Source organism: Siphateles boraxobius, unplaced genomic scaffold, assembly GCF_051911475.1.
Source record: "Siphateles boraxobius isolate OS27281-9 unplaced genomic scaffold, OSU_SipBor_1 53, whole genome shotgun sequence".
Taxonomy (NCBI): Eukaryota; Metazoa; Chordata; class Actinopteri; order Cypriniformes; family Leuciscidae; genus Siphateles; species Siphateles boraxobius.
In genome coordinates this window covers 1,542,570-1,568,752 of record NW_027509175.1, presented here as the reverse complement: position 1 = coordinate 1,568,752, position 26,183 = coordinate 1,542,570, and the positions used below count along the sequence as shown (strand labels likewise).

The 26,183-nt window shown below is 40.0% G+C and overlaps 1 protein-coding gene across 1 annotated transcript in view; it reads left to right on the top strand.

The window, feature by feature from the left end:
* Positions 1-1,764: 1,764 nt before the first annotated feature.
* Positions 1,765-26,183, top strand: part of fat1a (FAT atypical cadherin 1a) — a 116,603-nt gene continuing 92,184 nt past the window's right edge. The window contains 2 exon segments of the mRNA XM_077204962.1: positions 1,765-1,845; positions 3,099-6,382. Coding sequence (XP_077061077.1) covers positions 1,769-1,845; positions 3,099-6,382 — 3,361 coding nt within the window. The 5' untranslated portion in view covers positions 1,765-1,768.

Below are 26,183 nucleotides of genomic sequence, written 5' to 3'. Positions count from 1 at the left end.
GTTTAGCTTATGTGTGCTACTTAACCCGTAATATAATAGTTATTAACATTATGTCTTACGCTTAGTAATAAATGGTCACGTAGAGGCAGTGGACACACGCAACTCGATGTAAGCATTATAAAGTGAGTTGCACAGATTGAGTAGCCTATAGACAGAACAGCCTCGTGGATCGCTCGCGCTCTGGCACAGCAGTGAGACAGCGCCATCATTCGCAAGCAACAGAGTGCATGTGCCGTGCTAGAGCCACGCTTTAGAAAGATTTTCCGTCTGTCACTGTAACTTTTCTCCAGTTTCCATATGGCATGGAACGTTGCTTTTCATTTTGAGAGTTTCTGTTTATTAAATTCACCTAAACATGTAAAGAATGACTCGTATTCGTCACGATTTGTCGATATACCATGGAAATTCGAATACGATTCGAGACACCACAGCAAAGATGAACGATAACTTCTTAATTAAGCAAGCTTATTGCTTCAAGATTTCATAAGTCTATTAAAGAGAAGTAATTAGTAAAAAAGAAAAAGAGAAAAGACAAGCAGTAGCTCAAATAATGACAATATATAGAACAAAGATTAATTGTTTTAAGTTGCTCCGATTAACAATTATCTGTAGAGTAAGTAAATGTTAAAAGAAAATATAGCTGTATAATCCTCCTCACTATATGAATTAGATAGCCTATAGTTAATATAGCCTACTTTAAATCATATAGCCATTGCGCTTGGTTAATTTTAACGACTGTAGGCTATTTATACTGCACGGCCTCCATATCTGATACTTTTACACATTCGATCCTCCCCCCCCCCCCCCCCCCCCCCCATTCTGTTTACATTAATAATTACCAAAACGAGCGTTTAGCTTAAATGGTGTGCTGATAGGTCAAAAACGTTAAATTGAGAATGCTCACGGTGCACGCGCTCAAAGCAAGTCGCATATGTGAGTCAGAAAACGTAACTGTTGAGACATTGGCATCATTATATCTTTTTAATTTTACTATCAACTTTGTACCGGTAATGTAGGTAGGCTACCTTGCGCGTGGGGCTTTTATTGTAAATAACCAATCTAAAGTTCTGACATGCATGGATATAATTCCATTGCTTTGTTCAAAAAAGCGAATGACGCGGCATATCTTCATTAGAGACTATGCAAATAAAATGAAACATCAAAGACTTCTCCCGTCCCACACTGTGAGGGGAAAGCAACGGCCGTTTCATCTTCATGCCAATAGGAAGTAGATCCGTGCACTGTGCAAGGAGCGCGGAGAAATACTAGCGCTTTGTGTGTGTGTGTGTGTGTGTGTGTGTGTCTGTGTGCGTGTGTGTGTGTGTATCGGATAATTCAGTGAGCAGAGAGAGCCGCTGAGAGTGAGCGTTGGTACAATGCAGATACTTGAAACTTACAAACTTCATGAAAAGCCACCAAACAAAGGACGTTAGTACTGGAATAGGTATGTACGACTTTGTGATTTTTAAATTTGAGGGAGGACTTCTTGGACTTATTCTGGTTTTGTGCTATTTTCAGAAATGCATAAAAGTTTCAGTCAGCTCGCGGTGTAAAGTTGCCGTTGGGAGTCCCCCATTGCTCTCCGTAGTGCAAATAGGGCAGCTTTGAAGTTGACCGTTGCTTGGCAAAGCTGTTGGAATACTCAATGTGTTCAAATGGAGTTGAATTATTTAAGATAAGCAGTCCAGGGTGATCAGATAATTGTTTTCTAATGGAAACAGTTCATACATCTGGCCAGCGCATGAAGACACCAGTGTGGCGACGTGAAATGAATAGGAGCTGTCGGACTGGGGGGATGGGGATATACTTTAAGAACGGAGCAAAAGCCTGTCTTTTGTTACTTTGGTATTTTGTTTCCATTTCAAAGGCTGAACTGCCTTACGTATATTAGTTCGAGTTAGACTAAGACTGAGATTCCTGTGAAAACATTAAAATCGTATGTTGTTCAGTGTGCCAACAGCAAGGGAATATGGTTCTTTGATGTCGCTGAGAAAGTTCGGTCAGATACATTTAATTTCTGAACCAAACGCCACGTTAACGGCTGTGAGTCTCTTGCTGTTATATGCGCTCGAGGGCACCAATAGTCGCAAGGACACCTGAAAATCTCGAACAAACGCTCACGGAGTGTGAAGTCCTCTGTTGTGAATTGCTTTACATAAAAATAAAAAATAAAGCACTTATTTAACGTTAAATGTTGTAGTAGGCTAATGTCCGACATTTCTACATTGCTCTGAATTTCGTCGGATCTAATGTGCTATGCAAGGTAATCCGAATGTATAGCCTACGTATTATCAGATAATTTAAACTAGCAGAAACGAACGCTGCTACTTTTATTTTTATTTTTTGAAATTTGTTAAATTGTTAGATATGTATATGCTACTTTGCTGATGTGCAGCATATCAGAAAAATACATTAAACAATATTTCCAATTCCAACCACCAAAATCATGATGCTTATTCTTACCACTCAATACATTTTATTAGATAAATAAAAAGCACTTCTTTATAGTGTATCAGTGAGGTCATACAGATCACAGCTGATTTTGTATATGCTGTTTCTCATATTCATCCATAATAATTGTTTGTTTTTCTTCCTATTAACATATCATTGAATGCATCTCTCTTTAAACACATTGTGTTGTTCTTAGCTGAAGAAAATATATATGCCAGGAGGCAGTGAGAATAATGTGTAATTTATTCAGAAAGTAGTGGAATGTGATGTTATTCACAAAAGACACTTCCATGTTCACAATAATTCATCATTTGGCCTATCTGCTGTCATGGAGTCTATGGTGAAGTTAGAAATATAGACAAATAGTCAGTGCCTGTCTCTAAGGATGCTGATGCACTAATCATATTTCTTTAAAATGATGTGTGATAAACAGCTATTTAAAAGTCATCTGTCAGTTTCTTATGTGCTGTGTGTAAACTATATCTGCTGCAAACCATGAATGAATAACTTCTTAATGATAGTTTAATAGGTCTTTAGATTTGAAATCTTCAGATGATAGACCAAACCATGTGAATGTGCCAGAAATGTACTAAATCGATTAAAAGTGAAACTATTATCTCTTAACTTTTTTTCTTTGTAATCCACAGTTTCAGTGAGGAGTGCACTGCAAACATGCAGAATCACGTGACTTTACTGCTGGGGGTTCTGCTGCTCCTGTGCGGCTGCACTGGGAACCAAAGCCTCGACACTGCGCCCATTCCTCTGTTTACCCAGTCTGTTTACAATGCTACCATTTATGAGAACTCTGCTGCTAAGACCTATGTGGAAAATCCTCTCAAAATGGGAATCTACATCACAGACCCTAGCTGGGAAATACGGTACAAAATCGTGTCAGGAGACAATGAGAACCTGTTCAAAGCTGAGGACTATCAATTGGGAGACTTTAGTTTTTTGCGAATAAGGACCAAAGGAGGTAGCAGTGCCATTCTTAACCGGGAGGTTAGAGACCACTATATTCTCACAGTCAAAGCCATGGAAAAGAATTCAAATGCTGAGGCTCGAACACGAGTCAGGATTCAGGTACTGGACACAAATGACCTTCGGCCACTGTTCTCCCCGACTGCTTATAGCATATCTTTACCCGAAAACACAGCTGTTCGCTCAAGCGTAGCCAAGGTGATGGCGACGGATGCAGATATCGGTACAAACGGAGAGTACTACTACAGTTTCAGAGAATGGACAGACATGTTTTCAGTCCATCCCACGAGTGGCGTAGTTACGCTAACAGGAAAGCTGGACTACTCTGAGAAAAAGCAGTATGAATTAGAGATTTTAGCAGTGGACAGAGGCATGAAGCTGTATGGTAGCAGTGGATTTAGCAGCATGGCTAAGTTAATGGTACAAGTGGAGCAGGCCAACGAGCATGCACCAGTCATCACTGCTGTAACGCTAGCACCCTCAGACATCGACAAAGATCCTACTTATGCTGTTGTGACTGTTGAAGACAATGACCAAGGTGCTAACGGTGAGATTGCATCTCTCAGTGTGGTTGCAGGCGACCCTCTTCAGCAGTTTAAAGCCATGCGGACAAGTCCAGGCAGTAAGGAATATAAAATCAAAGCAGTTAAGCAGGTTGACTGGGATAGTCAACCCTTTGGATACAACCTAACACTGCAAGCCAAAGACAAAGGAAGTCCACCCCAGTTTTCATCTGCAAAGGTCATTCATATCATGTCTCCCCACTTCAAAGTAGGGCCTCCTAAATTCAATCAAGCTATTTACAGAGTCAATGTGAGTGAATTTGCACCACTGCACACACCTGTTGTAATGGTAACAGCTGTGCCAAAGTATCCTCAACTTAAGTATGCATTTAGACACAAATTGGATAAAAATCATTTTGCCATTAATGCAGATTCAGGCTTGATCACAACAGCTGGGCCCCTTCATGCAGACTCCTTGAAAAAGTATGAACTAGAAGTTGTGACCAACGAGAAAAAGGCAGTCACAAAAGTCATTATTGATGTGGTCGACGTGAACAACAATGCGCCAGAATTCAAACAGACGTCTTACAAAGCAAGTGTTGATGAAAATATGCCCATAGGTACTAGTGTGCTAACAGTGAAAGCTACTGATTTAGACAGTGGGGAGAATGGATATGTCACTTACAGCATTGCCAATGTGATTCCCCAGCCATTTGTCATTGACTACTTCTCTGGTGTCATCAGTAGTTCAGAGATTTTGGATTATGAACTGATGCCAAGGATTTATGCTTTGAAAGTGCGGGCGTCAGACTGGGGTTCCCCTTTTCGACGTGAGGTAGAAACCCAGGTAACAGTCACGCTTAACAACTTAAATGACAACAAGCCACTTTTTGAGAGTGTGGAATGTGACATAACTGTGCCAAGAGACCATGGTGTTGGTGAGCAGATCACAACGGTGTCTGCTATTGATGCTGATGAGTTGCAGTTGGTGAGGTACAGAATAAAAGCTGGGAATGACTTGAATTATTTTGATATTAATCCAAACTCTGGCGTACTGTCTTTGAAGCAACCTTTGAATGAGGGCGAGGCAGCAAAAGTGTCCTATCACAGCTTGCAGATCATAGCCAGTGATGGAGAACATGAAACTCAGCCCATGTTTTTGAACATTACGGTTGTTACGGCACGTAAACCGGTCCAAGTGAAATGTGTTGATACTGGAGTTGCCAGCATGCTGGCAGAAAAGCTCCTGCAAGGAAGCAAGATCCACAGCCAAATTGAACCCGAAGACCACTTCCAGGACTTTCACTCTGTGAACCGCCTTGTGCCCCAGTTTGCTGAGACTTTTCCCAGTGTGATTGAGGTCAAAGAAGACTTGCCTGTTGGGGCCAAGATTGTCCATCTTAGTGCCTCGGATTCTGACAGCGGTTTTAATGGGAAGCTGGTTTACGTTATCTCTGGGGGTGACGCTGAGAGTCGTTTCGTCATTGACATGGACAGTGGATGGCTCAAAGTATATGCTTCTCTTGATAGAGAAACAACTGATCACTATACGTTGAACATTACCGTGTATGACCTTGGGATTCCCCAGAAGTCATCTTCACGTCTGCTGGATGTAAAGATCCTGGATGCTAATGACAACAGCCCACAGTTTTTACAGGACGCCTACTCCGTGGATATCAGCGAGAGCACTGCGGTCGGCACAGAGATCATTCAAGTTGAAGCAAAAGATAAAGATCTTGGGGATAATGGCATGGTCAGATACTCTATATTGGCAGACACAGATCAATTTGCTATTGATACTGAAACCGGGATCATTACGGTGAAAAAGCCTCTAGACCGTGAGGTGCAACCCAGTTTTGTACTCAAGATAGCAGCTCGTGACCAGGCCGCTGATGAACCTCAACTTGTCTCAACTGTATTGCTTAAAATCACACTGGAGGATGTAAATGACAACCCTCCAAAATTTATTCCCCCAAACTATCAGGTGAGAGTACGTGAGGATCTACCCATCGGTACAGTTATAATGTGGCTGGAGGCTCACGACCCTGACGTTGGGCCGTCTAGCCAGGTTCGATACAGCCTCATTGACAATGGGGACGGAAAGTTTGAAGTAGACAAATTGAGTGGTGCCGTACGAATCGTACAGAATCTGGATTACGAGAAAAAGCAAGTGTACAGTCTCACAGCAAGGGCGAAGGACAAAGGCAAGCCGATATCTTTGTCCTCGAGTTGTCACGTTGAGGTGGAGGTTGTGGATGTGAATGAGAATCTGTACAGGCCATTGTTCCCATCATTTGTGGATAAGGGATTTATCAAAGAGGATGTGCCCATTGGAACATCGGTGATGAAAATCACAGCTCAGGATGAGGATAAAGAAAGAGACGGAGAAATCCATTACTCCATTCGGGATGGGTCGGGCCTGGGGATCTTTACTATTGACGAAGAAACTGGTAAGTTATCTTCCTTACCCTTTTATCCATTCAAGACTGGGGTTGGGTAGTGGGGAATGTTTTGTCAGGTCATGAATTATTCAAGAAACATATCTCCTATGTATTAAAGTAGCCGGTGATATGAACGGTGCAAATGTGAAAAGACTTGCTGTATTACATTTTTTTTAGGGTGTACAGAAGAAGGGATTCATATTATTTTGAGTGGCATCAGTTGGATACTTGCGCAGGTTGATGGTAGCAGTTGAATGTCTTTGAGAGAGCTGATGAAGAGCATCCTGATTCTTTTCATTTTTCCACCGGAGGAGAGAGAATTGATGGCATGAACAGATGGAGCAGCTGTCTCTTGGACCTGCTGTAGACATTCCACACTAGTTGCCGTGGTATTAAGAGGATTGCTCTCCCTCCCTGCCCCCTACTTCCGTGCACAAATTTTTTGCATTACTTGATTCTTTCTCTCTGTCTATTTTTCTTTTAAAATAAGCAAATCAAGCACCAGCTATTTCTCATTTATAGATTATTTTGTCATGTAGGCCATAGCGTACTTAACGTGTATTAATGTGAGCCGATGAGTGTTAGAGAATGGTGCTTTTTGAAGCAAACACATTTCCATTGGCAAAAGTCAACATCTGGCCTCATTATCTTTAAAGAATATATTAATACATCTCTCAGCTGCCCTGACCACTCAAAGCACCTGTGCCAAAAGTTTAAAATAAGCAGTCTGGAATTTCAACGGTCTTTGACACTGAGCAACTAATGGCCACCCAGTAAAAATGAAGGCTCAAGACAAGTGTTTTTTTCTTTGATTAATGGATTTGTGCTAATGCTAAGCTAAATGATTAATGTACAAATAGACCAGTGAAACGTCATGATGTTTTGTGTATGCATCCAATCGAAATCTGGAATTAGAAATAAAGGTATTTAGTCAAGGTGAAAACATATTAATTGTTGTAATTTCTATCAAGCATATCTGCCAAAAGGGCCTTTCATGCGGAGGGCGAATAAGCGATGCAAATGTATTATGTGATGACGCTCTTGAATGGAAACAGTAGATACCTATGTAACTATTCACGCTGGGCGTGATCAATCGTGGCGCGACAAAACGAAAAAACTTTGTTCTAGTGTGTCTTTTTTTTTTCTTCATCGCCCTGCATTAAAACGGGCCTTCAAATTAGATTTGAGCTTCAGATCTTTTACCCGCAGCCACTGCTCTTGCACAAAAGGGTGAGATTGGTGGCGCGGTTTTGAAAATTAAGAAATGTGTTCCGGAAGAGAGAAGAGAATGGATGTTGATTTCTTATTGGTGTCTGCGAACAGAGACATGCATACATTCAATTGCGTCTGCTCTTGTTTATTATAGTTCACATGGCTTCACTTTTAAGCTTCCATTAGTGATATTAGTTGAAAAGTGTGCACATTTGGAGAAATATTTATTTATTCTCACGTTTACTAAATATTTCTTAATACAGAATATCATTTCAAATAATTTCCATTTCCATTAAATTTCATTTTATGAGATCTGAAGAACTTGTGTGTGAGTGGTGTTTTTTTTTGTGTGTGTTTGTGTGTGTGTGTGTTGGAGACCGCTTATTCGGTCTAGATCAAAACAGTAATAATCTTTAAATTGTGATATGTAGCTTGATGTTAATTATAGCCTAGCTCTAATGCACCTGTTACTTAGCTGCGATTATATTGTATGATGTATTTGGTCAATTTTCATAAGGTCTCATAAGCATTATTTGTGTTAATGGTGTAGTGCTAAATTAATAAATAAATAATAATTGCAATAACTAACTGCAAGAGACATACATGAGAGAAAATGCATTCTCGGTCAGCACCACCTATCGTGCAGGTGTGAATTAGAAGAACCCGATCAATCGTTTTGCATTTGTTGTGAAATCATCGTTCGTCGGCGATTCACTTCGCTTTAATGCATTGTGCTCTGTGTGAAAGGGCCTTAAGAAAGTAAATTACCAGTATCTCTTTTTAAATCCCTTTTGAGAAATCTTGCTTTCTTGGGTGGTAAATTTAGCATGACAGGATGTGCTGGCATAGGTTCCCCCTCCCCCCACAACAAGACCATCTGTTGCCCATTGTGCCTGCCCAGTCCTATGGAGATTGGGCTTTGCTGCAGTTCCAATAGACGGAAGCTTATTTGAAGGTTTTTCCAAATTGATTTGGGTAGAGAACATAAATGGTGTCTTGAGGGGTGAATCAGGAAAATAAAGTCTAGGAAGAACCTGTAATGAGTTTGTCACCACCACAGTCAACACTTCTGAACTTAAAAATACTTTGCAGGGCTCTGCGATAAGATTGGCTCGCTGATCCGGGGCCAGTGTGAGAGAGTTTTGTGCCAATTAACAGAACTGTCGCTTTTATATGAAAATTGGACAGTCACTGCTCTTATAGGCCTCTTTCCTTAATAGCAGAAAACAAATCATTCTTGTTGAGTTTCTTGGGTGCAGAATAATCTCCATGTCAAAGTTCTAATCTAATAATTACCATAATGTTTCGTGCTAGTGAGTATTGTCAATTGAGAGTCCACTTAGCACTAGGGCTGTCATGGTGAAGGAATTTCCCTTGCGGTAATTTTGAGTGGCTCAAGCGCGATATGTGGTATTATCGACATTTATTTATTTATTTTGATTTATTTAGGCTATATTTATTTGTTGCTATAAGTGTTTCGATCTGGTCAGCAGCATCCACAAAAAGAAGGACATTTTCAGTAACCAATGTAACCGAAAGTAAACAGCGCCTCTGTGCATTGAAAGGCTGTCACTCAGCGCGCAGCATTGTAACGGCAACGGACTGTTTTTGAGGTTTTTATTAAACCGTTCATTTAACGAACACGTTCAAAAACACTGATTCATTAACAGCTGACCAGCAATGTGTCGCATGGCTGATGCTTCATTTAATAGAGACCAATGGCATTGATTCAATGCGTGACTCGCTGATTGAATCAGCGCCTCCGCTGATGACATTCATGGTAAATACCCTTAAACGTTAAAAGTAGGGCTACACAATTAATCGAATTTCTAATTGCGATTACGATTACGGATGCCACGATTACGTAATCGTTCAAAGCCGCGATTACAAAAGAAAATCCACTCTGTGTGTGTGTGTTTAGAGCATAATTATGTTATGAGAGGCGAATCACGACTACTTCAGAAAACCCAGCACAATATGACATACCAGGCAGTGACGTATGTATACGCTGAACTAATTAGTCTTTCACCTCAGAAAAACAGACTTTACTGTCCTGTCAGCTGTTATACTGTGCTCGTAGTGCGCACTCTTCAATTGCACGCGCAAATGCGGCGGTGCGCGCTGTGTAGGCCTATGGCTTGGCTTCACTGTATAAAGTGCAAAAGAAACTACGAGCATGCAACGTCGTTACAATGTAAATTAGTAAGTCACGAAATAAAAGTATAATACCAATAAATCACGTGTTAGCTGAGAAGGATTTGCATGCAGTTATGATTTTCATTCTATTCACCAGGAGCTGTTTCATTAACAGTTCTTGTTAGTATTGTGTATTCACCATGGTAACTGTCGTTTCCATAACCCAAAAATGCCACTTTATTTTCACTTTGTGTTATTTTTTATATTTTTAAATGACTGTGGTGGCTCATATCAACATTGTATTAACAAAAACTAGTTTGGGACTGCTATTTAATTGCTTTAGTAGTCCTAATGTTTTTCTAGTTTTTACTATGAGTCATTCTTACAATTTATGTGTATGTTAAGTAAAGGGGGACAGTACTTGTGTGTGTTAATAATTTTTGTGTAAACATGTATTATAATATGCCTATATATATTCAATGTTAATTATGATAATCGTAATTAATAATCGCAATTACAATTTCAAGGGAATAATCGGCAATTATGATTTTTGTCATAATCGTGCAGCTCTAGTTAAAAGGATGATACGACAAATATTTCGCTTTCCTTTGACAAGGCAACCTTTTCACGAATATGAGTTGACCTCAAAGACAGACGCAAGTAATCGCACACGCTCAGTCGATCTCTCATTGACTGTCTGTTTAGGCTTAAGCAGGGCTTGACATTAACTTTTTGAGGCACTTGTCCTTCGGACAAGTAAATTTATGTTTCACTTGTCCATGCACAAAAGTCACTTGTCCGGGTAAAGATTTATAATTTTATCTAGGGCTGCACGATTTGGGGAAAATGTCATATTCCTATTATTGAGATCAATATTGCGGTTGTGATATGCGATTGCGATATAATAAACAAATGGTTTCATGAGTCAACTTGTTTGGTTCTAAACCAAATGCACACACAGATTAGTGATAATTCTGAAATTAGCAATAACAACTAAATGATTGATAACACCTATAATGATCAATAAGCCATTGATGTTTGGATAAAAATGAACTGTCTAACAGGTAGGACATATACAGAAATTGAATAAAGTTATCAAACAGTCTGCGCAGCATAAATTATAAATTATATATAGACTACTCCTTATTAAAGCTACACAAGTTCTTTAGTCAAGAGCAGTGAGTAATTTTCTCTGTTCCCTTTGTTCTTTCATTAACTTTACTGACAGAACACTTTATTAGTAGCTGGCCCTTTAAGAGCAGCCGCTGTGGACAGAGACGCGGATCTCACACGCGCCTCATTCTCTCACGAGTCACAACTCTTTATGTCCATCATAAGACTGCTCTTGTGTTATGAAGATACTCGACAAATGACATTTTGGCTTAATTGTGTGTGTTGATGTTCGTTCAAGCGCGAAAGAGAACTGTATTCTGGCGCGCGGTCTGTGCATGCGCATCATACTGGTGCACGTCTTTCTGCGAGTCACATTCAGGACATTCACAGGCCATTCACATTCAGGACATGTCTTCGTTTCAAATCTGTAAAATTAAATCTGTAAAATAGACGTAACGAGTGGCACATAACGTGAAGTAACATGGCATTTTATTTTGCTTGAAATTTAACTTGTCCGGTCGGACAACTAATTTTCTCTTCTACTTGTCCTACAAAAAATCCACTTGTCCCGGACAAGCGGACAAGCCTTAATGTCGAGCCCTGGCTTAAGTGCAAATCCACAAAGCCTCTGTACAAATCACCATGATAAACAATGATTTATTATTATTTAATAAATCTTGTTATCATTATTGACTTATTTAACATTCATTACACATGCACAAAGCTGAAAACAAGAAGGGTATAGCCTTATGAAAAAAGAAAACACACGATATCATGGTTTGCATTCCTCTTTGGTTGGCTTGTCAGTAGAACGGTACTACAATATTGCGGTTATCGCGACAGCCCTTTAGCACCACCCCTAACTAGAGATGCGGGTCAGCAGGAGTCTCTGACCTTCTCCCCCACTCTCTGACCCTCAAATTGATGCTATGGCAGCCATGCCATTGTCTTTTTCAGAGTACCATTGTTAAGGATCATAGCCAGGACTGGTAGCAAAGCAAATATGCCTGAGGTAATAGCAGCTCTCATGGGAATGGAAAGATTAGAAGAGGGATGGGTAGGAGGTGTTCAGATTTGAGGTCACTACATGTGGGATGAATATCATGTTTCAAGCAAGGAATCAATCTTTAAACTGAGGCCGTAGAGTAGTAATAAAGAGTCATTTGTTGTTTTGTACTAAATGGATATTTTGAGAACATACCGACGCTTGAGGCTATGGGTGCAGCTTTAGTCATGTTTTATGAGAATGGACATCAAAAGAAAGACTCAGTCACATATGGGCCAGATTTGGTGCTCTGGACTATATATTCCATGTGTTTGTGTTGTTTACCCATTTTAATCTCTACTTCTGTAGACCCCACAGGGGGGCGAGGAATGTGCAAATGAAATGTTTTGAATTCATTTCTACCCCCAATTTTGTTTGCCTCAGCCCTGCATTTTTGACTCCAGTAGTTTCGCCTCATAGGAGTTTGAGGCTTCCATCATTTATATCCTGTCTTCTCATAAAACATTTTTTTTTTGTCTGAGTGGAGCGAAAGCTCCTCTTAAAAAAACTCAGTTCTGAGAAACATAGTACAAATTCAACTAGCCTATTACTGACACATTGGCACTGATTTACAACTGATTAGTTTGCTTTAAAACACAATGGTCACTAGAGATTGTCTATATTTTATTTTATTTCATTTTTTTAACCAATAACAAAGCTAGATCTGTAGCTGCAGGAGGTTCTACTGTCTGTAGAACCTCCTGCAGTGTTTACATATGTGATTCTCACAAACATGTCAAGAGCAGAGGGCTACATTGGGCCCTGGTGAGACCTCAGTGTTCCAACCTGGCTATTTCTGCGGCCAAGATGACACACAGACAAGCACCGATGCACGAGTCATTGAGGTATGCTGCTAAATTGATTGAAGTCACCAGAGCTTTGCAAAGAATCCAGTGCCTTTATTTAATAGGCTAAACCTCCAGTGGTAAATGGGAATGAATAAAATTGGAGAGCAAGGATATTTGACTTTGATATTTATAAAATGAAATAGAAGTCTTAGAAATAGAAGGTTGTTGATGCAGAGCTTTCTCTAAGGACACACCTAGTGTCCTTGATAGACAACATTTATTCAACTGTCAATAATGGTTGGATAAGCATGTGTCCATATTTTCATATCATTTGTCAGACGAGTTTATATATATTTTTTAATTTAATGAACTTATCAATGTGATGTGTATATATATGCAGTTGTATTTGCATCCTTTCACTTTGGTGTAGAACACTTGATTATCCAATAAAAATAGTTAAAAAAATGCATTTAAATTAGGATTAAAAACAAATTAACTGGTAAAAACAACCTAAATTTGCATTGAAGGGGGTGCGAATAATATCATCGCAACCTGGCCAGTAGGCTACCTACCAAAACATCCTAGCAACCTCTCAGAACATCAAAAAAATCTAGTTTAAAAATAGGTTTAATCTTGAAGTGAGAAGTCTTGCTTTGCTATCTTTAATGGGATCAGTTGAAAACAATCTTTTAAGAAGCAACTCATTAAAACTGGTGCAAAGGAGCTTGGATTTTAAGGAGCTGTAACCCTAATTCTGAGGCCAATGACATTGTATGCTCCGTTAGGTCTAACTTTTCATTTTAGTCCCCTAGATATCATTTTATAGAACCATGTGTACCAGGCAAGTTTCTCACTTGTGTCCTGTGAATAGTACATTTCTGCTTTATTTTCAGCTCTGTCAGCTCTGTTGATGTGATAGAGCAGTTTACACCTCTTGTGAAATGTTGGGGGTCGCCAACATTCTAAGTCACTGAGTAGTCGCACATTTCAGATTATTAAATTTAAGAAAATAAAATTACTCTGTACTTATCTTGATACTAATACCTCCCTCTAAGTACATGTAATTTGTTTAGTGTTATACATTTTAATTTTCAGAAGTACCCGAATTATATACTTTTAACCATTAAAACAATTTGATATAGTTTTGTTAAAGCCAACAAAGATCACAATTTGTCACACTGTGAACAGACTACTCGCACTGTTACTATAAAATGGCGTAGAATATAGTGCATAAGTTTGTGAATTGGGACACAGCTACTCAGTCATCTGGATACAGACATACCTGCTTGAGCCAGACACCATTAGGTCAGTGAGTGGCCCATAATGCTGAGCATGCATCCATGTCTAATCCCCCTGACTCGCTGTTCAAAAATATCTGTTTTTGCATGAAGCAGCAGAAAGCCAGTGGCTTTTCCCCCATTGCTGTTGCTCATGTGATTGATGATCAGAAAATGTAGACTGACTTATGATATAACAATACTTTCGTAAGAAACAACATTTACAACTTCTGGTTGAGATATTTCAGAGATTGATTACTCACTAGTCACTAGGCAAGGCCAAAAGCTTCAAACTCTGGCTCTAAATGTGTTTTAATTTATGTACTTGGTCGTTGATTTTATTACCATATCTGTTAACATCTTTCACTCATTTTAGTCCAAATGCTCTGGCAAGAATTCTATTTGAAGACTCTGAACCCCGCTATTTTTTTAGTTAGTTTAAAAATGAATTTTTCTAGTAGCCAATGCAGCATTTTTAAAATGCTTAATCCACTTGATACTGGCCGACACAAAGGACTCCCTATTCCCTGGTCAATTAATGATTCTTTAAGCACTTTTGAAAAAGAAACATTAGGAGAATAGTAATGCACTTCTAAGTACCAGCTCATAAGTGTTAAGCAGGGCTTAATTTCGTTTCGGAAAATAGGGGAGAAATCCCCCTATGGGGATTCTTATGGGGGGGATTTTTTAATTTGAGGGGGGAGTTTTTTTTTTAGAAATTTTTTAAAAAATACGTTTAGCTAAATGTTTGCTCACTCATTGTATTTGTGTTTTTACAATGGGGTCATTTTTTTTTTGTTTACACAACAAAAGGAAGCTTGATTTCAATCTTTGAATTAAATTGAAAAAAAGTAGCACAAATAAATAAAGAGAAAAGTTTAGGTCTAACACTAGTATTCAGAAATGCTAGAAACGCAGAAAAGTAATCAAATGTAAAATAACACGGAATAGTCTTTTAGTCCTGTATAATATGAATACATAGGCTATTAATCCTGATTCCTTACAATTAATGCTATCTTTTGTTGTTTTACAATAATGACCGACACATTTTAGGCTACTCTCACTTTAAGAGCTAGTGCACGGATCCACGTTCACATGTTGCGTGTAAAGCGCAGTCCGCGCCACTTTCTCCTCTTTTAAAAAGGGCTCCCTGTTGCTAAGCAATCATGAGCCACGTTCTCCATGAAGACGAAGACGTTTCAGCAAAGGATGAACGCGCAAAAGACGTAACGTGAACGGCCCATACTGTTTTCATTATAGTGTCACATGCATTTTCTTTTTGCATTATTTTTTTAAGACATAACCGATTGTGTTTGAGAGGATACTCCCTAAGACTGGAATTTAGACAATGTTGTGTGCTTTTGACCGTTAAAGCGCTATAATTCAAGAAAAATAACTCAGTTTTGTTACTCACGAGCTGTTTGTTATGCGGGTTAAAATCGCTTGAATGTTTAAATAGGTAAGAATTAAAAAGACGCACAAATCATAAACAATAGTGACGATGCAATGCCCCGATTGTGCAAGTGACATTTCCATCAAATGTCCCGACTCCTGAAACGCGAGAGTCTAGAATCACCGCCTGCAGCTGCAGCGTGATTGGCTTGCCTTGTGTAACCTATTTTAAGAGACAGAGAAGACGCGGCATTGGCAGAATCACTCACGCTGTTTGTGAAATTGCGTCTCGCAGAAAGTTTTAAAATGACTGATTTGATCTTATAATCTGTTAGGTTAAATTTACTCATCGGCCTACATGCTAGATTGAATGAATGTTTGCGGGAATTTCCTGCATTATAAACGCAAGACCTGCGGGAATGATTAAAATGGTGTGCAATACCCGCAATCCCGCACCGAAATTCGAGCCCTGGTTAAGTGTCAGCATTGGTTGGGAATCGTACTGCAGTGGCTAAGCCATATGTTTTTGATTTGCTAAAAAAGAACTGGTAACATTCATTGATTCTTAATCAGACTACACCAGTCATGCTGTCTGTTTTTGATTATTTCAAAAGAACTGGATCATAATTCATGGTTCTGTGACTTGTACCTTACTGGTCACGTATAATAGATTCAGTAGCGGTTTCGTGGCGCTACTGAAAAGTAGTACATAAAAGACTATCAGTATAGTTTGGTTCTAGTATTTTCAAAATAGTTATTGGTTCCGAACCTCTATTAACCCTCTGGAGACTAAGCTCATTTTGGTCCGTTTTCTCTATTTTTACATTTGGGCTTATAAACTATATGTAATGGAGATGGAACACTATGTGTTTAGTATCTATGGATTCAGAAGACCCTAAGCTAACTTACGCACGCATGTAATATGTTTATAAAGGCAGTATGAGTGAAAAATGTACAATAAACTAGAGAATTTCAAAAACGGAAATTCGATTTTTGACATTTATTTCTGAAAATCAAACATCACACAATAGTGAACAGTTTTTGAACAAAAAAAATATTTGTCAAGGCCTTTGCTTGACAGACATGTGTAATTGTTATATAAAATGTGTAAAGAACAATGAAAATTTTTACTCTATTTACAAATAGTCCCAGGCGTTTTTCTTAGGAATGCTTAGAATTTTCTAAGCAAGCTTTCTCCTCATCACTCTCCAGTAATTCTTCCAGAGCTTGTTCCACCGTAAATCGTTTACTGCTAGCCATCATAAAAGTGCTAAAACAATAAATAATTCTATAATTGAATGTGTGTATATATATATTAGAATTGTTCTGTCTCTCTCTCATATCTCTGTGCGCTCTCGCTCCGTAAAGCCTTGTTTATACTCGACGCTTCCGCTTTCTGTTGTCTCTGCCACTCAATGCTGTTCGCGTAATAGTATATAGTACCACCCCTTGCAAGGCTACAGAATCCTCCGATTTGCTAGAATACGTCATGGTAACCAATTTGTCCATTGGTTGTTGCTCGTGAATCTGCCAAACAACATCGATTTCATTGGCCTTTGACGTATTGGTATTGCGCAACAAGGAAGTGTGTATACAAGCCGGGTAAGTTTGTTATCACTGTTTTCAGTGGAATCTGAGGAAGACGGCAAAAAAGACTGCACCTCTCTATCATTAATAGTTTTTAAGATAATTACACATTTGTAAAAGTATGCCATTTTGGGCGGTACCGCCCAATCCGTCCCCAGAGGGTTAAAAGGTCTTCCCGCTTGCTTTGCGGCAGATATTGGCTGTTGTTCCTCCGAATGTTCCTCCGAATGGTGAAATGGCACTTGTGAATTAGTTTTATGTGAAAGCACAAGTATGAGAATGTGCATGTGCTACTCTTTGTGCCGTATCCCCTATATGGCCTTCCTGTGGGGAGAAAGGTTGGCTGATTCTTTCTGATGCCAGATAACAGAGGAATGTGCTGGTGGCTTTGTCATCTCATGTTTGGCTACCTATCAGTTGGCCCGTGTGTGACTACTGTTTTTTTCTATGTCCATCTTGCCATATCATCGTCTTTTCTCATCTCTCGGGAGTGTGACTACAACTTTTCCACTTTTTTTCGGAGGGTATATGACTGACTGACTCCGTGTAGTCTCTGCTTGAGCCGTGTTGCTGGGGCAACCAGTTTCTGGAATGCAGGATCAGGAGTTGATTGTAGGGTGCTAAATGAAAAGCACACTTTCCCTTGTTAAAGTCAACTGTCGTCTCCAACTATCAGGTCCCATTTTTGGGAACCTGTGCTGATGTTAACTCTTGTTATTTCAATGTTCCCTAAATAAAAGTCAGTTGAGTGAAATAAGATCACTTATGCCAAGAACAAACCAGCAATGGAATGGTTTTAGAATTGTGTGCTACAGAATTGATGGTTTGACGTTAAGCCCAATATATCATACTCAAATTACATATGCCACGGTCCAGCTCTCAGCTATACCAATTTCCAATACGGTGGGTGATGTTGTCGCACTCCCTGTTTCCCTGTGATGTCACAGATTTTTATAATGAGAATCGAAGGCGAGTGACAGCAGATGTAAACACGGCGCTGGTTGATGCAGAGTGTGAAACCAGAGATGCTAACCACCGACGCGAGACAAACTGTGTGATGCATCTGCTCCCAAACTGTATCTGACTGTGCGTCAAAGTTAACTGGCATTTTAGAATTGCACATCCTGGGACTATGAATGTCAACCCCACAGCTTTTCCACTCAGAGGTCAGAGATGAGAAATGAAGATGAATGCTTTTTATTTCACTGTTGGGCTTCTGCGCTTGACAGATAATCATAACAGCTTGCTACAAAAGCTCAACAAATCATTGCATCATGGAGTGTTTAGCGACACTACAGTGTTTTTGCTCAAAACCTGTTTTTGAAAACCGCTACCTCCATTTAGATAAATGTATTGTTTTGTATGCAAGTTAAACAAATGGATAATAAATCATTGCATTGTCCAATTATGTACAAAGCGTTACTCTGGCTTGATGGAATTCATGTGCTTGATATTTAAGGCAAATATAATTAGAATAATAATAATTTATTTTACAGTACAATTATTTTTTAAACGTTAAACAATCAAGCTTTTGTTTTGGCGGAAACCACAGGCAGGGAGCCCTTAAAGCTTTTATATTGCTGACAACCAGTTTTAAGCGCGTCTCATTACAAGTTTTGGAAGATGGTTGGTGCATGTTGTGTTTCCAAATGTATATTATAATCAACCAAAACTCAGAGCATGCAGAAATGAGTTTGTGGGCAGCAGCATTTACTGAGAACCGAGTCACTCTGAAACACCAGATCATAAGCTGTTCCTTCGCTCTGAAACACGGTGCTCATATATTTTTTTAGTTAAACCGCAGTCTTTGCAATATGATAATCACAGTACGCCATATCACTGTTGCGAATGCGATTTTATATCGATTAATCATGCAACCCTACTTGTGGTGTTAAACTTAAAAAACAGCAGTAATGGTGATGCACATGGTCTTTTTTCGTGTCGACTTTGCAAATTTTCAGATTTGTAGTCATAATACTGTCCTTGTACACTCACTGCGAAACAACCAAAGTAGGAACAGACGTCTTCATTTAGACTGGTTCATTTGATTTGAACACTCTTATGCATACAAACCGATATTACAGTGTCTGTGTTTGTTTTGGAATGTTAGTTGCGCAGCTTTGCCCCTACATAACGGTTATGTATAAATTCACGTTTGTAATGATATGTAAAGGTGTAATTAGGCAGACTGATCTCATGAAATGGCGTATGAATGACACGCCAATTCGTATTTCCATTTTTGGCGTGCTATCAACAGGCATAATCGCTTTTCAGCGTGTTTATCAACGCCTTTGACTTAACGTTATATTACTGTATTATGTATATATAGATATATGACCTACCCCAACCCCAACCCCGTCCCTAAACCTACCCGTCACTGGGGTTAATACCATTTATGAGTGTTCTCCTACCATCCTAGGAAAAAAACGATCGCTCCACAGATGTAGATATAGATTTTGCTTCGTTTCGCTCGGACATTTAACGGCGTACACATACACGCAAAAGATTTCGACGTGGACATACACGCGGATAGCTCAAAATGCGTATAGATAACACGCCACTTGACTTGAAAGTGGCGTGTATGTTTACGCAAAGTCATGATGTCATGTTGAATTAGGAGCCTAGTTAAGAGTCAAACATCTGGGGTTTGAACCAAATGACTTTTCTATTCCCTGTGTTTTACTGCCTCACCAGACTCCTCCCTTCAATATTTTAAACGCCTTTGATCCTCACCACACAGAAACACTCCAAGGAGCGCAAGTGTATAAATAGAAAAGTGAGAGGAAAAAAAGAAGTGAGGCTTTCAAAATGTCAAGACAGCACCCTGTATGAAACACACTCTCACTTCATAGTCTTATCAGCCTTCCCAAAAGAGGAGAGAAAAGCTCTCCAGCATGAACTGGGACGCTAATGTGCCGGCCTAGTGATAATGCCAGTGCCGACTATGTCACTGGGCAGCTATTTCATGCTTCGAAAAAATGTTGTTATAACGGAGGACAGACGCTCGTTATCAGGAAGGGCTCAGAGATTGGAGTCAATTCAGGGGGGAAAGAGCATGCTTAAAGTGCAAACATGATATTTAAACAAACAGGCCGCATTCACTGCCAGGCCTCTGCAAAAACATGAGGTCTTCTGGACAATAGGATCTGTCTGGGCAAGTGTCAAAAGAAGCTCTCAGCTGGAAATAATAGGCTAAAGCAGGCATAAAAAAAACTCTCCTTCATTCATTGACAAATCTCCATTTTTATACTCCCTTTTCATGTTTCGGTTTAGAATTGTTCTATTTTTGCAATATACATGTTTATAACTTACCTGTTGTTGTTTTGTAAATGTTGTGATTTCCACACGCTCTGGTTTTAAGATGAGATTAGTGTGATATGTAGAGCGAGATAGGGCACTATATTTGCTGTTAAAATCATTCTGCTCCTCCTAAGAAAGATTTTTCCCTCCAGCCAGATGTCACAAACTGTTTTTTAAGTTAGGTTGGTAGTTGCTTTGTTAGCCAGGGCGATATAGTGAAAACGCAATGATGTGTAACGCGGAAATAGAGGGTTGACTCAAGAGGCTCTGCAAGCCCGTAATCACTTGTCCAGGATGCCCTGCAGATAAGATGGCTATTGTGCGCCACAGTGTTTGTTAAAGTCATCAAGCACTCGTTCTTTAATTGCTTCCTCAATCAGCTATTAGAGGCCGATAACCTTGACATTGGCAGTCCTTTTTTTCCCAAGAATTCCAAGAGAATTTTGGTCTGGAATGCATCTTTTCTCACACTTGCATTTATAGATTTTTTCAAAGTTATAAAGTTCATATAACATTAAGCCTGGCCTAAATGCATTTTAATGCCTTGTAAACTTAAATATATATATATTTTCTTTTGGTTATGAATATTAGGGGTGCGCCGATCCGATACTCAGTATCGGTATTGCTCCGATACTAGCAATATTTGCCGGATCGGGTATCGACAGACGAGACCATCCAAATCCGATCCGATATTGTAGCCTACGTATGTTATTGTTATACAACACAAAAGGCACAAAAACATTATAAAGCACTATAATGTTTTTGTGTACTGTATTCCAAGATTTCTGAAGCCATTACATATAGTTTAATGTGAGGTACAGATTTAAATCGTTAAATTAATCTTCACCTAAGTGCTTCCCTCCGCTGCGGCTGTCAGTCATTCTCAGCACTCAAACAGCGCGTCGCGCTCGGGTAAAACAGTCAACACGATGAAACTCTCTCCAAGATGAGTCAATGTTCCTATTATTATACTGTAGATATGTAGATAAAGGTCTATGGTTTGCATAAAAGGACTTTAACGTGCTGGAGTTTCACAAGTTACTTTCAACCTGGTGTCTGTTAGATCTCAACACAACTCCTCAGTGATCACAACACTGGAGTAGAGAGCGATATAATTGCTCTTCACGCGCACATTAACTGAAATTTAAAACTGTTAAAAGGCTCAAACTAATGAATAAATAAAGAAATATATGTATATCTTACTTTTGTGCTTTGAACTTTTCAATGTGAAGCGCTGCGCGCCGTGACTCCCATGTTGCTTCGAGCACATCATTGTGCGCACGGGATGCGCATAAGGTTTCATGCCGCTCTGAATTGGAGCCTTTCATATTACAATACTTTTGCGCAGTGGCAGTTTATTGATAGCCTTAGTTGTTCTGTCCAATCTATGTATCATATGTTGCTGCTTCATTAAAAAGTTGCGCTTAAAATTTTAAAATAAATGTATTTTAATTATATAGTATATATTTTGTCTGTATTGTTTTACAAAGTAAGGAAAATAATGTTTAAGTCAAGCTTTGATGCCTTTAGCAAAAGAATAATCCCAGTCTCTTCCCCACAGTGAGGCATACAGATACAGTTTATTAGGTAATTTGGCACTGTTTTTTTAATTATTATTTTAGTATTGGATCGGATCGGTATCGGCCAATACTGAGTCCCAGGTATCGGAATCGGTATCGGAGGCAAAAAAAGCGGATCATGCCACCCCTAATGAATTTGTCCGCTAGGTAAAAACAAAACTTATAATTTCAAAAAAGAAAGTATAATTAATAATAATGTATTATTATTATTGTTGTTGTTGTTATTATTATAAATGTATACCTTAAAGAATAAATAAAAAAAATTATTTAAAAATTAGAAAGTTATAAATGCAGATTATTATTTATATTGTTTTGTGTTGGAGCCAGTGAAAATGTTGGGAGGACAACTATGTGAATTCTATAATTTCACAAAAGTCAGCTAAAATTATTTAGCATATTTGTTACACTTTATATTGTTGTTGTTATTAATATTATTATAAATATTAAATCTTAAAAATAAGTGAAAAAAATAAAAATAAATGTGCAATTTGTGCTAAGGTCAAAGAAAATATTGTCAGGACAAGTAGAAATCTATAATAGTGGTCTAGTCGGGCAAACAGAAAGACATACAACTGTTAAGCCCTGATAATATTCATGGTTTATGAAGTAATATTGAGTTCATTTGTAGCACAAATTCCTCAGGGCTTGTGCCGCCCTTGCTTAAAGTGAAGTGGGGTAGAGCCCTTTTAAAGACCCTGAAAAAACTCTGGGAACCGAGAGCATGATATGATTAAAGTTGGGAAAGGGGGGTGGTGATGGGAGCTTAGCTGAGGGTTCCCTTATAATACTCTTGGTTCTGACACTGGAATCTCAAATATTTCTCTGGAGTCTCTGGAAAGAAAAAGAGTGAAACGGGAGGTGGAGAGAAAAATCGCTGAGAAAGTTTATGTAAGCATGTGAGCAGGAGGCCTAAGAAGGTTGAGGAATACAGGAGCCCGGCGAACAGAATTAACCAAGCAAGTTCAAAGAGAAACGGATGGCTTTTTAAAGTGCAGACCAGGGGAATACAAGTCCTAAGCTGCCCTAACTTATCCCTCTGCTTCCTCCACCTCCACTACATATGTGAAAGCCTTGTAGAGTCACTCTCTGAAGGTCAGAGAATTTCTCAGAGTTAGGCTTCGCTTTGATGATATTCACAGCAGTTCTGGGAACGTCAAGTGCGCTTACAGGAGCTGAAGGCTGAGGCTTATTATGCATCCTTAAAAAAAATTATGATATTGACAGTTTTTTGAAGGCAACTTGTCTCTTTCTGAAAATGAGGACTAGGGATAAACAGGGTTTAACATTTCATAATCCTCTATTTGACAACCTCGGTAATCTTTTTCTGGCTTTCTTATTTGGTGCAATTGCCAGCTCTTCATATGCTTGCAATTTGCAATTTCTCAAACTAGGGATGTGACGGTGAGTAATTTTTCCCACTTGTTAATGGACACGTGACAACACTGGCAATACCAGTATCAACGAAGGGGTGGGAGGGCCGTTGTAGTTTTACCCTGTTTTCCACCTCGCTTTTAAATCGCTTATGAATGCACATGCATCCGTGCGCATTTTAGTGGCATTAGCATTAATTAGTGGCAATTCGGGGAAGGCATTTGTTTGAAAGGTGGGTTCATTATTATTCTTAACGAAAAACACAACAACAAAACAGTACAATGACAAACTCGCTTATATTAAACAGAACCTTTGTTAACAAAATGAATAAGCACTGCATATACCATTCTTATAAATTAAATCTGACTCCTTCTGCTGATCTTTGCTGCGACTCTTGTTCGGCTCACGCTGAATTGAGCGGATGTGTTCAGTTTTTAATTGTAGTCTGTTCTCTAACTGAAATAAATGATTTTTTATTACTATAAAAAATTCTAAATGATGGTGGGTGATGGTGCCGCCGCGGTGGTCAGGTGATGTAATTAGTGTGCGGCTGAACAGCGTGTAACACCTGTAACACAGACTACTGCAGCAGCCCTATCTCAAACTGAAGATTTGCCATGTGTTTTTACGTGTAGATCATAGAAAAGAGGGGTTTTGTTGATGCATAGGACTGTTTCGTCAGCTATCATGGGCACTTTTAGCCCTGTAGACTTTTAGAAAGTAAACTATTAAAACGCACTTTTCACATTATATCTAGTTTAGTTTGTCTACCAATAGTGGATGTACTTACATCACATTTTAAAATAAATTAAAATAGAAAAGTTAAATTGTAGTAACATTTCACAATATTATTGCTTATACTGTAATTTTCTTCAAATGGAGCTTTGTTGAGCATAACCTCTTTCAAAAACAATAAAAAATGTATTAAAAATAATTCATATTTTTATGATGGATGTTCATATGTTATGATTTCAAGTGACAGACTGGAGAAAATAGGGAAAAGATTTGGAATTGACCCGAGCTGGATTCGGTCGCATGGCCATCAGCACACCGGAGAACTCAATCTACCTCTGATGAGACCTTCTCACTGACCCACATTTTGGGAAAGTTGAGAAACATTAGAAAAGGGAAGGGAGCATGGAGGCTTTGCTATTCCCCAATCCACTTAACATTCCCATCTTTATGGCTCTTAATATTCTTAAACAGGTCCGAACTTTAACATGTCAAGTCAAGATCAGAAACGTCCTGGTTGCGTATGCAACCCACCGTTCCCTGAAGGAGGGAACGGAGGACGTAGTCGACGCGACTGAAATGGGATCACGCTAGGGAGCCTATCATCTTCGAGTACTATTGAACGAGCCAATGTAATTGGCGTGCGTGATTCGCATCACACACTCCGCCCCCGCGGCGCGGGTATAAATACGGAAGTGGGTGCACGCACTAGTTGCTTTTCGCTGAGGAGCCGAGAGTAACCCGGGGTCAGCGGTGGTCCAGCGGTAGTGGCAAGGGGACTACGTCCTCCGTTCCCTCCTTCAGGGAACGGTGGGTTGCATACGCAACCAGGACGTTCCCTTTCAGTCGATAACGTCGGACGTAGTCGACGCGACTGAAATGGGATCAACCATTGAACACGCCACTAACGCTGCCACCTTCCAGTGCCTAAACCAAAGCCTCCTGATGCCCCCGCAAACTTAAGGCGGGGAAGGACAGGGCTTAGGCCAGGGAAGTCACTGCTGTTCCTACAGGACCACTGGGAAAGCGTTCCCCGTACGTTGGAAGGAAGGGACGCTGCGGAAGCCACATCCAACCCGAGGGAGGAAATGTGGAGAATACCCATATGAACTGGGCGGAAACCGGGCAGTCTAACATATGGAATGTCACTGGGGTGGCTCCAGCCTAAGACGGGGGGAGACACACCGGACAGTGACGGCAGAGAGACTCTGCCGAGGGAAGACACGGGCTCACCGCAGGGAGCCGTATCGTGGAAGAATACACATATGGGGTCACCGAAGGGACCGCAACATATGGACCCAGCCTAACACAGGTTCCACACTGCTTACGAGTGGTAGGCCTAACACCAGACGTTCCGCACGTCCGACGTCGGAGGGGTGTGGAGGAACTCAACAGGGTTCAATTTTAAGGGAACTCAACTGGAGTAGAAAGGCGCACGTATCCAGTCCATAGGAGGGGAATGGCGCAGCAAGCCGACACTTGAACCGGGCTCACGGTGAAACTGGCTTCATGAGAAGGGAGCCCACGGGAAGCAGCGGTTCAACTAGGTGTCGTCCAGCCCCCAACTCTAGAATCTGTTTAGCAAAGTATATCGTCAACGCCCAGGCGGAGCACTTTACACTCATCATAGAGGAGCTCAACACCTAAGTGGACATGTTGCATCTCGGATCTTTGCCGAAATGAAGGCAAGCACTAAGTGCAACTTTGCATGGAAACAGCCTTCCCTCTCTGCTGAATTCCACAGATATTTGAAGAGCTGGTCTGAGGTCTATGACTTGCATTCTGTACACGTCCAAGCGAATCGGACAGAGAAGCCAGGGCTGGATCTGCCTCCTCCAGGGCAGCGCTTGCAGGCTCACCACCTGCTCCTATTACGGGAGAGGTAGGAACCTTGGGCACAATCCGAGCCGGGATCTCAGCTTGTGAGAGTTAGCCGGCCCAGACTCCAGGCACAGTACGTTGACCGAAAGCGAGCAAGTCCCTACCCTCTAGTAGAGACCACGCGAGCAGGAGAACTGATATAACAGAATTTTTAACTCACTACCTGCAGTGGCTCAGGGGCGGTCTCTGCAGTGCAGTCGCACCAGGGACAAGGCCCAAGAGGATAAAGAGGGACACAAGGATTTACAAGACCTTGCTCCTCAGGAACCTGACGATCAGAACGTGCTTCTGCATACTTCTGCAACACGATGAGCGTCGTTTAAACACCGAGGCAACATCATTTTGAGGGTGATTTAGGAAAACAGCCTACTGCAACCCATTTTGCAGGAAAGAGAG